Genomic DNA, 13,883 nt, shown 5'->3' with positions numbered 1-13,883 from the left:
TTTTTTTCTTTTGCAGAGCCTTACTGTGTTCAGGCTGTCAATTAGGGGACTTCATCTACTTCTTCTTTCGGGAAATTGCCATGGGTACAACACAATGGGAAAGGTAAGCAGGGAACCTATTGTTCTACTATTGTTTTAACTGTAATCAGAGGTGACTTCCTATTTACTGGGAGATTCAGGAAGTGCCTAAGGAAACAAACAGGATATGGGTGTATCACATAACGGGAAGAAGGCTTTCAGGAGCTGTAAAGTGGCCAGGCATTTTTTCAGTAACAGATAACACTGGGCAGGATGCAGGGCCTGAAATAGATTCGAGAAGAAAGACCTGTGGATGTGTGGAGATCCCATTTTGAAGTCTAATATACCACTTGAATTGCACGTCCGCTTCTTGCCCGGCAGTGCTTCGGTTGACCTGTTGTCTCATTTTGTTTCCCACGAGGAATTAATTCTGAAAATTAAGACCAAGAAGGAACTGATTTGCCTAAAGTTTTACGCTAGAATGACTATAACAGGCTGTTTCCCCCATCAGTCCCCTCAATTCGCTTCTGAACTATGTCTTGAGAAAGTTTAATTGGATACCAGGTAGAAGATGGAAATACATTATGGAAATCATCCGCTTAATATGTATTTTTCAGAATAAATATACGGAAACACACAAGAGGGTGCAATAGATAGGCGACAGATGAGAACAGAGCGGAGGTAACAAGAAACACAGAAATAATGGATTCGGTGCCAGAAGTGACAGGCATGTGTTGCACCGAGCATGAATGCAGATCAGGCCTCTCAATCTGCTGGGTGTTTGAAAGCACTGTCAGTATAATTATGCCTGTGCTGGTAGAACTGATGGTGCACAGAGCAATTCAACATTTAGCAAATGATATCCTTTCATTAATTTACAGTAGATTGGCCCTCCAGTCATCTGTGCTTTATGGTAAATTGATAATTCTTCTGTGTTTGTTTTGTGTTTGCTTAGGTTTAAGTGTTAGACAAATGATATCTGGAGAATGGAAAGATATAAATATTTCATTGAACAAGTAAATTAACAAGCCTGGAGTAAAGATATTTCTGCCTTGTAAGCGATCTACTCTCACCTGTTCTGTATAATGCAGAGTATTTCCTCTAGTCTCGTTGCTCTTTAGTATCAGGCCTATGTGAGTTTATGAACTGCTGCCTGTATGTGTGTATGTTTTTGTAGAGATGTGTGTTTTTTCTGCATGTATATTTTGTGTGCTTGTGAATCAGGGAGGGGAGCGTTGTGGTGTGTAGGTGACGTCGGTTGTGTTTTCGGCTGTCAGTGGGTTGTGTGTGCATAGGGATCTGGTTTAAATGCATGTTCACTCCCATTCACACTGTTTACTCTAGGTTGCAATTTCAGCTCAGGGTTAGATTTATTGCTGTTAAGTATAGTGTGACAACAACTAATTACAATACTCACTACATGATCTTACAGCACAGTTGTAATTACAGCGCCGGCTTCTATTGAAGCTGTGTACTTTAAATTTTCTGTTGCCAGGTGCTGACGATTTAACAGCATATCAAACTCCAATTTACTCGCCTGTGTCTTAATTTGCTATGAAGTGATGAAATGCTGGATTAAAACACTGTAGCGTCTCCCACATATTTTTGTCATTCAAAGGGAACAGCGAGGCCTCTTTTGTTCTTCTTGGATGTCAGTCAGGAGGTTAGACCACTTCTCTGTGTTCTCTGTGTAGTGAATTACAACCTATAGCATATTGCCTTTAGTATTTTTATGCACAGTTTTCTGAAAAGTCTTTATTTGTACACCCTGTGTCTATACACAAGAAGACTGCAAATGATCTGCTCTTATTTACAGGTTTATTGGTAAAAATGCAACTTACTGAGGAAACTTTTTGATCACTTTTCTAGAAATCCTTAAAACTGGGCAAAACTACTATGATTGCTGTCATTAACTTTATAATTTACTTCAGGGGTTTGGAAGGTGGCACCGAAAGATGTTCTGTGCCAACAACATGGCCATTCATCTTGTTGCATTAGAGCACTGGTTTCTATCTCGTCTCACCTTGGGACCCACCTTTATAGAATTTAAACCGAGCATGTAATTTATTTTTCAAAAACAGGGAAGGAAGCACATAAACAACATCATTGTGAGCTTTTTGTAAACACAGTATACACACATTTTCATCCTGCATTCACAGCGCATTATTATAATAATGAACTGAGTGAACATCACAGCTGACTGCTGCTGATTCTTATGCATATGAATAAAACTCACAACTGTGTAACTGTGTTTACACACAAAGTAAGTCAGGTTGAAAAAAAAAACGGGCTTGTTTCACACAACAGATATTTGTTGAAGGTGCTTTGATTTTGAGTGACGTTTTCGTATCTTTTTCTTTTCAATGTTTGATAACCCAGATTCATTTTTTAATTGAATAAACTCTAGGTCATATTTCTGCTTCGACATCTTGCTTTTGAATCACAAAGTAAACTCTGTCCATTCAGTCGAATATTTGCATTACCATGGAAACAACCAGCCTAGTGAATGTTATCCTTCACATCTATCAAAAACATAAGTCTTATATCAGGTAGTTACATATTTATAATACACTTATTATGTAATTTTCAGCCATAAACTCTCACTTTGAAATCCTTAAGGGATTACAATTATAATTCTGTTGTAATTTAATGATATAACTCTCAAAGTGGTAGTAAAAGAGACTCTTCCGTTGCAAAAAAAGACAGTTTTATCTCATATCCGAAAGAAAATCTGAAAACTCAGAGCTATTAAAATGTGACCTTTCCTCTCTGTGTATTTTGTTCAGGTTGTGTTTCCCCCGGGTGGCCAGAGTTTGTAAAAACGACCGTGGTGGCTCTCCCCGAGTCCTGGAGAAGCAATGGACCTCTTTTCTCAAGTCTCGCTTAAACTGCTCCATCCCTGGTGATTCACACTTCTACTTCAACATCCTGCAGGCTGTGACAGATGTCATTCACATCACGGCAGGGATTTTGTGATGGCAACCTTCTCCACACCTTACAACAGGTACACTGAAGAAACACTGAATAGATGAATGAATAAAATACTGACAAGTCAGTGCAGTTGACTCAAACCTGAAAAACATCTGAGGTTGGACTGAAGGGATTTGTTGACATCATTTTATTCGATCATCTGATCCAAGTGAGTACATGTGTGACAGCAACTATTCTGAACTTTACGTTAATTAAACCAATTATCTTTCATGCTTTTGAAATACTTCTATTCATCAACATTATGTCAGCCTGACCTTCATTAACGGGTGTGCTTTGTGCTGTGCCTCCCAGCAACATGTATTTCCGAGGCTACTGGGTCAACATTTACATCTTCTGTCAAAACAGTTTTGCTGCCCTTTTGACATGCAGGTGCTTAATCTTATTTTCCCCCTACAATTCATATTCAGAACTGCTTTCATATTCATAGGCTGGAGGAGTTGTTATCTAAATTGAAAATTACCACAAAGCCATAGAGCTTGGCTGATAGCTTGCGCATATTGTAATTTTTCCATTTTATGGCTACTTTTAGCCAGATAAGACAATTGCTTGTGACAATGCAATTGAGCATGGATAATGGACATTAAAACTCAATGAAGCAGCACTGCTGAAAATTTCTATAAGCGCCAGTTTTTGATCCTAGCATTAATTTTCCATTTCATAGCGAGGGATTGAAATTATATTCAGACAGTTTGTGTGTCAGTCTAGGTGTCTGGCACAGTCACTGTCTGACCCGACACTTTCTTAAAGCCTCATTCATTCACCATCCATCAGCCTCTTAAACTGATATAAACAGATGTATGATTGTCTAACTTTTTGTACATATCTAATGCAGAGGGTAATTACTGTAATTTAGAAGCTAAGACAAGAATTAACAACTCCCTGACCCGACTCTCTATAATACTACCCTTGTGTATGCTGTGTCCAAATGATGAGTTTAACCCATGATGCAACAGTCCAAAAATCCAGCCAGAGAGAGAGAGAGCACGCTTTAAACCAATAAAAAATAAACAATTCTAGTTTTATTTCTACTTTCCTAGAGCAGATGGGTGAAAAATAGAAAAGTGACTCAGCAATCTACTATGCATTGATTCCTCAGAGACGGAAAGAAGCCAGTGGCTCTATAGCTATCACAAGATGGCTGTTTTTTCCCCTTTAAACGAATAGCAATAATAAGATAATCTGTTGTCCATATTTCTCTCCAAACAGTAGACTTGTGATAAACTGTGATGCCTCAAGGCTTTTGGGGAAACCCAGTTTGAGAGGGGAGAGTTGGCGTATTAGTGTCCTCATGAGGCCTTGTTGGCAGGGACACTAAAACTCATAGACATGCAGCAATACCATACATTATATGCACTGAAGAGCCTTCACACTGTAATAATACAGGAATTGGGATTTCTGCCAGGATTAGCACAAAAAGGCAGTTGTTCTTATTCTATTTTAAAGCACAGAGGATATTGCAAAACTCAATCAAATTCTAATTTCACGTAGATAATCTTGTCTGCCAACTATGAAAATAGGTTGGCTGTTTCTCCAGGAGCAAAGAAATTATCTCTCCCATGTTTTGTAAGAAAAGGGCTGGTGACACAATTTTTATGTCATTTACTGAGATCTTTTATAGACCTGCACCTTCAACTCTTAAACCTCTGTCTATTAGTGCGCCTTAAGATTTATTATCAGTGCAGTTCATGATACTCACGTCTGAGTTTTATATGATGAGACTGGGTAATCTTAATACTTATTGGTGTCGTCCTACATAGACCTTACCATGCAGCCTTTCAGAACTGTTTCATTACTCAGATGGATTTCACCTCGACACACTCTACTGTTGGGCTTTTACTTCATGTTGCAAGAGGGAAAAAAAGCCTTTAGTTCTACTGCACCTACTCTTTCCTTAAAATCATTGCGAACATCAAATCAAAATCAAATCAAAGTTTATTTATATAGCACTTTACAGCAACGTAAAGAAGCCCAAGTGCTTTACATCTGAAAGCATGATTGAATTATAAGATAGAAACAGGTTAGTCAAGTACCATAAATATGCATAAAACAATAAGACACAATACACAGTGATGAAAAAGACCAAAACAAACCTAATAATGTCTCAGTGCAAAGGGTTAAAAGCCAGTCTAAACTCAAAACTTTCAGAATATTGGGAAATGATCTGCAATGTCCTATGTCAAGTATTAGGATACACAATTCCAAAGAAACCTGAAATTCTTTATTATGCAACTTTGGTGATGGCACTATACGTGAATATGATAAATATTTGGTAAAGGTAATGTTGATAGCTGCAAAAAAATGTATAACAAGGAATTGGGGGAAGATGAACGTACCATCAAAGGATCAATGGATAACTACGATCGAGGACATATTTCTAATGGAAAAACTAACACACAGATTGAGACTACAAGAACCACAAATGAACAAAAAGTGGAAGAAATGGACATTATATAAGCAAAATAATTGATAAGATTGTGCTACCCAGAATTATTTATGTTGTTGTGTTTTCTTTTTGTTGTTGTTCTTTTAAAACTAATAAAATATAAGAAAAAAAAAAAAGTCAGTCTAAACAGGTGTGTCTTTAACCTGGACTTGAACAGGGGCAGGTCGGTGAGGACTCGCAATTCAGGAGGCAGCGAGTTCCACAGTAAACATAGATCACTCCCAACCTCCTCTTGCAGTGTTTTGCACTAATTGCAACTTTTTAGGGCTTTTAAATATCTGCACCTACATTGTAATTATCATCACTCATCAGCAAAATGATTGAAAAGTTTTGGCTTGTACTTGCTTTGTTTTAGTTAATTGTGGTATTGCTGTTTCCTTTGTTAGCATAACTTCCTTTTCTTTGTCTTGACTGTGACTCAGTGCCTTGTAAAGAAAAGAACTCAACTTGACAACATTGCAAACTTGTCTCGTCTCAATGTAAACAAGAGCTAACTAAAATGACTCATCCGTGAGACACTTTTTGGTTTCTGCTGGTCATAGTCAGCACCAGGGTGAGGTGTTGGCAAGGTGTTTCTTGATATGTTCAGTTGAAAGGTTGTTTATGTGTTTTTTTTTCTGTGTTCTGGCAGTATTCCAGGCTCTGCAGTCTGTGCCTATGACATGGCAGAGGTGGCCAACACGTTTACAGGGCGTTTCAAAGAGCAGAAATCCCCGGACTCGACCTGGACGCCTTTTCCTGAAGAGAAGGTTCCTAAGCCGAGGTACGACAGCAGTTAATTAACCAACGCACACACATGGAAACACATGGCATGGGAGGCAGTACAGTCACACGATCTTCCCTTCCCTCAATTTCTCTCTATCTCACTCACACAGATTATACAGTATATTATCCATAATACCTTTATCGACGCATTCATTCTTGGTTATATGGTAATATGTTCATGTTGCATCATGTTGCATCATTTTTCAATATATCCTTCCTTTTTTAGTTGGAGACTATGCATTTTATGTCACATTTAGTCACGCACACTTATGCAGTTGCACCCATAGCCCATTACCTCACCTCTCCACACATGTTGCTGCATCAAAGAAGGGCTCACTATCACCAAATGAAGCATGAGATCATTTTACAGATGGCTGGCTAATTCCACAAATGCACCAGCCTGATCAATCTCCCATCTACTGCTTGCTAATTAGTGCACTAAGAGCTGCTCTCTTCTTCTTAAAAAAAAAAAAAAGAAAAGAAAAGAAAAGGAAAAAAAGCAGATTACTAAAAAGATCTGGGCCATGATAATTGTTAGGGCCCCTGTGCATGTGTGTGTGTGTGTGTGTGTGTAACCCATATGGTGTGCCTGTATTGTAACGTGCGGATCCACATGTATTCTCATCAATGCATGAGTCTAAATTAGCCGATTTGCGCCCTTCCCTCAATTTACATTTAATTATTTATCTTGTTTTTGACAATGTCATGCATGCAAGGACTAGATATATACGCTTTTTTTTTTTTTTTTTAATTGATGTGATGGGTTTCACTTCTCATCCTCTGGTTCTTTCCAACCTTTTATCTGCAGGAAGACAGACGGAGAGTTGTAACAAACCCACCTAGGTCTGGCCCCACAGCAGACTGTTCCTCCATGTGTCAGACTCTCATGCAGAATCATTTACAGATTTTTGTATTTAAGAGATGTCTGTTTCTGTTCTCCTCCCCATATGTCCACAGGCATTAATGTAGCTGCAAGCACAAAGCCTGTTGCAGGACTGTGTTTGATTTTACACAAATGGTTTTGTGAATGCCATGTCTGAATTCTCACATGAACACTTAAGAGGTCAATTGCTAACACTGGCGTAACAAATTGAAAATCTGTCAATGTATTTTACCGTTTTTTGTTTTTTTTTTCATGTCTGACCAGTGCTTTCCAGATGACACACTCAACTTCATGTCTGACAGTGCTTGTTTGATAAAAGTTTTTAATGTCTGCGCAGGATAAATAATGGCTCCATTTTTAATTTATTTTTTTAATACAGCTACTTTCTTTGTATAAGCTGAAATGTGTTCGCACTGAAAGGATTTTCTTCATTTCTACAAATAACTATGTCAAAATTCTCATAGATTTTCATGGGAAGGTGACTATTCCTATCTCATGAAGACACAGAAATATGTTTTTTAGGGTTTGGTCCTTGCATGCTGACAGTCACAGGCATTCAGCGGCCAGTTGGCTATAATATTTCTAAGACCTGGTGTGGATTATGTGGTGTGGCAGGGTATCAAAGACCACGCAGTAAAGGGGTTTTACAAGCTCTCAGAGGTGAGATGCCTGCAAAGGGGATATGCTATCAAAAGCAGCTTCTCTTTTACAAGCAGCTCACCAACTCCCTGTAAAAGGATCAGATAGATAGCATGTCTCAGTGCTATACCCTGAGTCCAAAGAAAAGAAGACATCTTGTGTCCTTTGCTCTGACCAAAGCCTTTTGGAATAGGAGTTTAGTAATTTAAGTCTGCAGTCATTGATTTTAAAGAAGTACAACTTTCTGTCGTGTGTTGCACTTCTTTGCTCACTCCCCCAAACAATCAATGTAGCAGTTTTTCTTTTCTACTTTTGTACTCTTTACATTTCCTCCTACATTTACCATTTTTCTCTATTTTTTCCACCTCATCACCTTCCTCCTCCTCTTCCTCCTCCCCCTTCTTTCCATTGGCAGACCTGGTACCTGTGCCGGCTCTCCATCCATGGAAAGGTACAAAGTATCCAATGAGTTTCCGGATGACACACTCAACTTCATCAAGATGCATCCGCTAATGGATGAGGCCGTGTCCTCCATTGCCAACAGGCCCTGGTTCCTCAAGACCATGGTCCGGTAAGTATTACATACTCCAAAGACCGCCCTCATCAGAGGTCTATGAGGCTCTTCAGCTCAGGACATTATGTGAAGAGCTGCTCAGAGAGTCAGGCTCATTAAAACAAAGTAGTACTCAGCTGCTGACCTATTTTCAGTGCAGTGAAGCTGATCAACACTATAATATCATTTTCCCAGAGTAACTGCATAGTAATGTGAGGAGGACAGGAAAGAATTTTTTGCTTTGGTTTAACAATGATGAAATTTTGTGCTGAAATGTTTTTTTTTCACTTGTGTTATTGTTGTTTGAGAAGTTAAAGTCTTTGTGCAGACAGAGATTTCACATTCACACTTTTACAGTTTTAAGCATATAAAATGGGTGATTTTAACAATATTTGGTCCCTTTTGCAAATTAGCTGTTAAAAATCCTCTGAAAATATTTCTATGACAAGACACCAAAGGAAAAAAGTTATTTTTTTCATTTTGTTCTGCGGCTGGCTTTTCTCCAGACTCTTTGGAGTTTAGCCCAATCCCAAAAGCCAGTGCACTGTGGCTGATGCCGTTTGATCATAAAGGTCTGTCTGGCCTTTAGCTACACTACACACAGACATTTCAGCCAGGCTCTGGGGGAATACGACAGCACACTGCCATCCCACTGCCACTAGCAAGGCGAAACTAGCTGACAGAGGTAAAAAGCCAAGAAGTAAAAAGTCTCTAGTTTTTAATTTGGATCTGGTTCTGAATTGCAGCTGCTCTAAAGTTAAGGTTACAACTGCCTGCCAGACCTTTGACAAGCCTCAGTGGTGGTAACATCACTTTAAAGATGAGCTACATAAAGAATTCTTCATTGGTTTTACAAATTATTTGCAGCGTATCACATCTTTCTGGTGCTTTGCTGTGGTCTGACCTACATACTCTGCCACCTTAGCTAAAATACGAACAGCTTTCATTAAGGTTATCCCTACAACTCGCTCCGTTCATTAAGGCACCATGTCACCCAGCCACGTTCTGCACATCTCAGTCTTTACATAATAAGGAATCGGACTATTTTTTCTTATTTAAAATGACACCACAGTGAGCCGAGCATTGCATGTAAGTCAGAAGCAGTAGTTTAAAAGCATTATGTAAGCTCAAAAAGCATTACTAGGGCATATGGGGGGAAAGAAATGAGGCCTTTTGTGGTTATCTGTCACACTCCATTCTATATGGAATGGTATTCTTTGGCTGAAGAAGTCAGTTGGAAACAAAAGCAGTAATAGGTTTTGATCCTTGTTACACCCCAGAAGGGACACCCAAGTATCCAGCAGAGGCTTTCGCTGAAAATTTGTAAAAGCTTTTCTGTCCTGAGAATTGTAGCAGGGACCTCAGCTGGACAGGCACAATAATCAAAGTGAGGGGTCTGATTCTCTGAAGTGCCCCCCTCTTGAGATTTTTACTATCCTGAATAGGGAAGACAGTGAATGTCTGAGTCCTTGAGATTGTATTTTTTTTCCAGTGAGATCAAATCCCATTGACACTGTCCTTGGAGCTCCTGTTATTCTTGAATAGATGAAAACCTACTTAGATTTGCTGTTTTGTGCCGTAGATTGGATAAAGTCATGGATGCAGAACATTTTAAGCTCCATAAGGAAACGAGAAAATCTGATAAAAGGATGTGACCTTGTTTTCTGTTTGGGCATTGGCTATAAACTGTGCTGTGTACTATGGTTAAATTGCCATCAACTAGTTAAATTATAATTCAGAGTAAGTGCTGTTTTATCACTGGGTACCTTTTTGTTTGTCTTTAAGGAGAATACGCAGTAAGTATTAATTAATGAGGGTAAAATTGGAGAGATTTCTTGATAAATCATCTTTAATCTTTTCCTCCTATCTTCCTCAATTAAAATACCATGAATTTGCATAAAACACTCTGATGATCAGATATGTTCCTTTTTGATAGTTTTAATAGTTTCCAGGCTCTTAAACTAGATGGGAGGTATTTATGAGCATCTGTGTGGGTCTAAATCTGATGATAAAATAAATAACCTAAAGAAGTATTCCTTCAAACCTGTTCTTGTTATTTAATCCGTCTGAATTTTCCTTGTAACACCCACAAGCCCAATTAGGCACTAATCCAAAACACACTGACTGGCAGCTGTCTAGTTTTCTAATTTAATCTTTTTTATTTAAATAATGAGATGAAAATTAAGTTTCATGCACATTAGTCTGGTGCTGAGCCAAAATGTTTGATACACAGCTGTCAATAAAGAAATAAAGTACAGAATCTCAGAGCTGATGGTTGGTAACTTTCTTGCAAAGTTTATCCTTTAGAAACCACCTGCCGTACCCCATGGCAGTCTGACTAAGTAGCGTATCAAGTAATAATCAATTAATCAGATTAATAAGAAGCTGATTTTCTATTCCCCCCTGCTGCTCCTTATTGTCTTATAGTCTCTTATTTGTTGCTGATGTTGAAAGGTAAACAACAGGATGATTGACTGATGCCTGCTATATACAACTGTGTGTTTTTTCATTCCTTGTTGTGCTTTCTGCTTAACTGTTTAATTACTCTCTTAATGTGGTTAAATTAAAAACACCAAACTTGAATGGAGCGAAAATATGCAAAGAGAACTCCTATGTTTTCATCCATGCCTGCTGCTTCGCTAATAGCCACACTTGTTTGTTACTGGATGAAGTGAGAACTCTTTTTAATGGGATTCGTCATCTGTCTTTGCAGATATCGTCTGACGCGCATTGTGGTGGACAATGAGGCAGGTCCCCATAAGAACCACACTGTAGTATTTCTGGGATCTGAGAAGGGCATCATCCTCAAGTTCCTGGCCAAGATGAACAATGGCTTTCTCAACGATAGCCTCTTTCTTGAAGAGTTGAACGTCTATAATCCTGACAAGTATGTCGCCCTGTTTGTGTGGAATATCTGTATGTGTGAGAGAAGTATGTGTCAGAGGCTGAAAGTTGAAAATAAGAAAACACATGGATACTGTTGCTACAAACGATGGAAGGTCAGTTATTGCATATTTGTGTGTGAGAGCGTATGTGCTTTTGCATGTTTCCAACCATCTTCCAACTGAGCCAACCCACCATCCCCATCTCTACCAGTCAGTTCCCCCAACCCAAGCTGTACAGTGAAGCCAGCCAGCCAGATGGCTACTCTATCATTTAAAAGAGTTTTATCAGGTTACACTCTGCCCAACCACAGCTACTAAATTAAAGACATAGACCCTAAGGCTCTGGATAATGTAGCGCTGTGGTTCCTGACCACAGCGGAGCCCTGCTCCTCCAAAACCTTGGCTGATTAAAGGAAATACACACACGCACTCACATTGAAATCTGTGTTTGTCTTCAGAGCCAGCCTAGGATCTCTTGCTAATACATTACACGGCTGTTGGTGCATGTATGGATGTGAGTGTGTATGAACAGAGTATGGCTGGGTTGAGCAAGTTAAGCATTGTTGTGTATTCGGAGTAGAAGTGAATAAGGAAAAATCAGCCAGGCTACGGCCGTGCCAAAGCAAATATTTGGATGAGGGCTAATGGATGAGGGGGAACGAATGGCTGCGCAAACACAGGGAGAAGAACAGAGGTGAACATCAGTGAGACGACATGGAAAGAAGCAGAGCACAGAGCGCATTATTGTGTTCAAAAGCCAGGAAGAAGAAGGAAAGGGAAGGCGAGGACTTGACAGGAGGGCTTTCAAGGTTACCACTGTTTTTTGTCCAACATGCTGCTACCATGTGACGAACCGTATGGAAGGGATGAAGGGCAGGGCCTTCCCTGCTCTTCTCTCCATTTTCCCTCATGGTGTCTCCTTCTCTGCATCTCCCTCTTTGTTTCTCTTTCTGTGGCATGGGCTGAGCATTCGTCGGCTGCCGGCCATCTGGCTTTAGCAGTGTACAGTAAGTGACTTTGCCTCCCTGCCTTTCTCTTTGGATCAGCGTAGGCCCGATTGTCGTGCATTACCCGGTGTAGATGGACTCTAAGCTCTAATTGAGAGCGTTAATGCGGGACCAGAGCACTGCGAAGAGGAGATTAAATCCCAGGAGCTGGATGCTGCAATAGAGACAGCAAGGGATGGAGAGGAGGGATAGAAAAATGCTTGACACACCCAAAGAGATTAGAGTGGGCTCCTGTGGGGAGGAGTAGACAAAGAATGGTGGAGTTGGAAATGGAGGGGGTTGTGTTAGTGTTAGTGGGTTTTACAGTTAAGAGCAATGTATTGCTGACTGCTCACAGTGCCCATCTGTCCATTTTTCTGTTGCATCTATATCACTTCTTTCTTATCTCTCTTTATCTCCCACTGTGTTCCTGACCCCGTGTTTTCGATTCTAGCTTTATCCCTGCTCTTTATCCCTCTCACAGTTTTTCTTTCCACCACTTTTGCCACTTAATTCTTCTAACTTTCTGACAACTTTGTCAATAGATAACCACACAAACGTCAATCTATATTTTTTTAAATCTTTTTTCTTGTCTTCCACTTTAGGTGCAGCATAGATGGTGTTGAAGACAAACGTATCATCGGTATACAGATAGATCGCAAGAGTCACGCTTGTGGGGTTGCATTCACTTCCTGCGTTGTTAAGGTTGCCGCTGTCACGCTGTGAAAAACACGGAAGATGCAAGAAGTAAGTTTGATCTCCACTCAGATAGAAATAACACCAATCTGCTACTAAATATAACAGAGAACTGATATTAATGTGGATATGTATGTGTTACTCAGGTCCTGTATAGCCTCCAGAGACCCGTACTGTGGTTGGGTATCAGAAGGAGCCTGCAGACAGGTGGTTGGCAACACCAAGTAAGTAAAACACATATGGAAAAGTGGAGTTATTTCCGATGTCTAGTCAACTTTCTGCTTGGACAGTGATAAAAGACTAAGCCTGGTTGAAACAGTTTTCTTAAAATTGAGAGAACTTGTATTTGAACAAGACATCTGTTCACTGGTCTCCTTATGGTTTTTATATTTTAAAAAAATGTTCACTTTAGTGTTTCAGATTTTTACCTTATCTTGGTTTTATGATGAAACTGTTGCTGCAAAGTAATAAAAAGTTAAGGTACCTCTCTCTTGACTCTCTCTTGCAAGACTTGGACTGGTATTAAACTTACTCTTTGGATCAATACATAGCTTAGTTAAAGAGAAAAAAAACTGTAAATTAACAGAGTATAAGAGTTGTACTCTAGTGACAAAATATGTGTTGCCTTTCAAATTCAAGGTGAATTTGACCCATTCAACACACGTTGTCCTCCGTAACTATTACAAAAGACCAAAAGCTTCAAAACATCCATACTAAATTGAATGAAAAGACTCAGAACACATCAGCATTATACTGATGAACAAAAAAACTGTGGTCAAGAAAAGATCAGTTACTCTAGTCAAGTGGAATCATCCATAACCATCATCCCCTAACAATTCATGATTAAAACAGCTTATTTTCATTACAGTGGAATCAGTAAAATTGAAATAGTTTTACATTGTCATCCATAAAATCAAGTCCATTTGTCTCCTATTAATGTTGAGGGATCTTCTATTAGAGTTAAACTGCAGCAGATTCATAAAATGTAATGCTGGTACACTTTTATAGCGGAGATAAGTCATAA

The 13,883-nt window shown here is 39.3% G+C and overlaps 1 protein-coding gene across 1 annotated transcript in view; it reads left to right on the top strand.

The window, feature by feature from the left end:
* The window catches only part of sema6a (sema domain, transmembrane domain (TM), and cytoplasmic domain, (semaphorin) 6A), a 112,339-nt gene that overhangs the window by 69,454 nt on the left and 29,002 nt on the right, over window positions 1-13,883 (top strand). The window contains 10 exon segments of the mRNA XM_030142590.1: window positions 17-40; window positions 43-103; window positions 2,805-2,974; window positions 2,977-3,022; window positions 6,084-6,215; window positions 8,155-8,310; window positions 11,006-11,179; window positions 12,769-12,871; window positions 12,873-12,910; window positions 13,006-13,083. Of these exon segments, the coding sequence (XP_029998450.1) occupies window positions 17-40; window positions 43-103; window positions 2,805-2,974; window positions 2,977-3,022; window positions 6,084-6,215; window positions 8,155-8,310; window positions 11,006-11,179; window positions 12,769-12,871; window positions 12,873-12,910; window positions 13,006-13,083 (982 nt within the window).

The sequence above is a fragment of the Sphaeramia orbicularis genome, chromosome 9 (genome assembly GCF_902148855.1).
Source record: "Sphaeramia orbicularis chromosome 9, fSphaOr1.1, whole genome shotgun sequence".
In the NCBI taxonomy this organism is placed as follows: Eukaryota; Metazoa; Chordata; class Actinopteri; order Kurtiformes; family Apogonidae; genus Sphaeramia; species Sphaeramia orbicularis.
The sequence above is the reverse complement of the archived record's forward strand: the minus strand, read 5'-3'. Positions and strand labels throughout refer to the sequence as shown.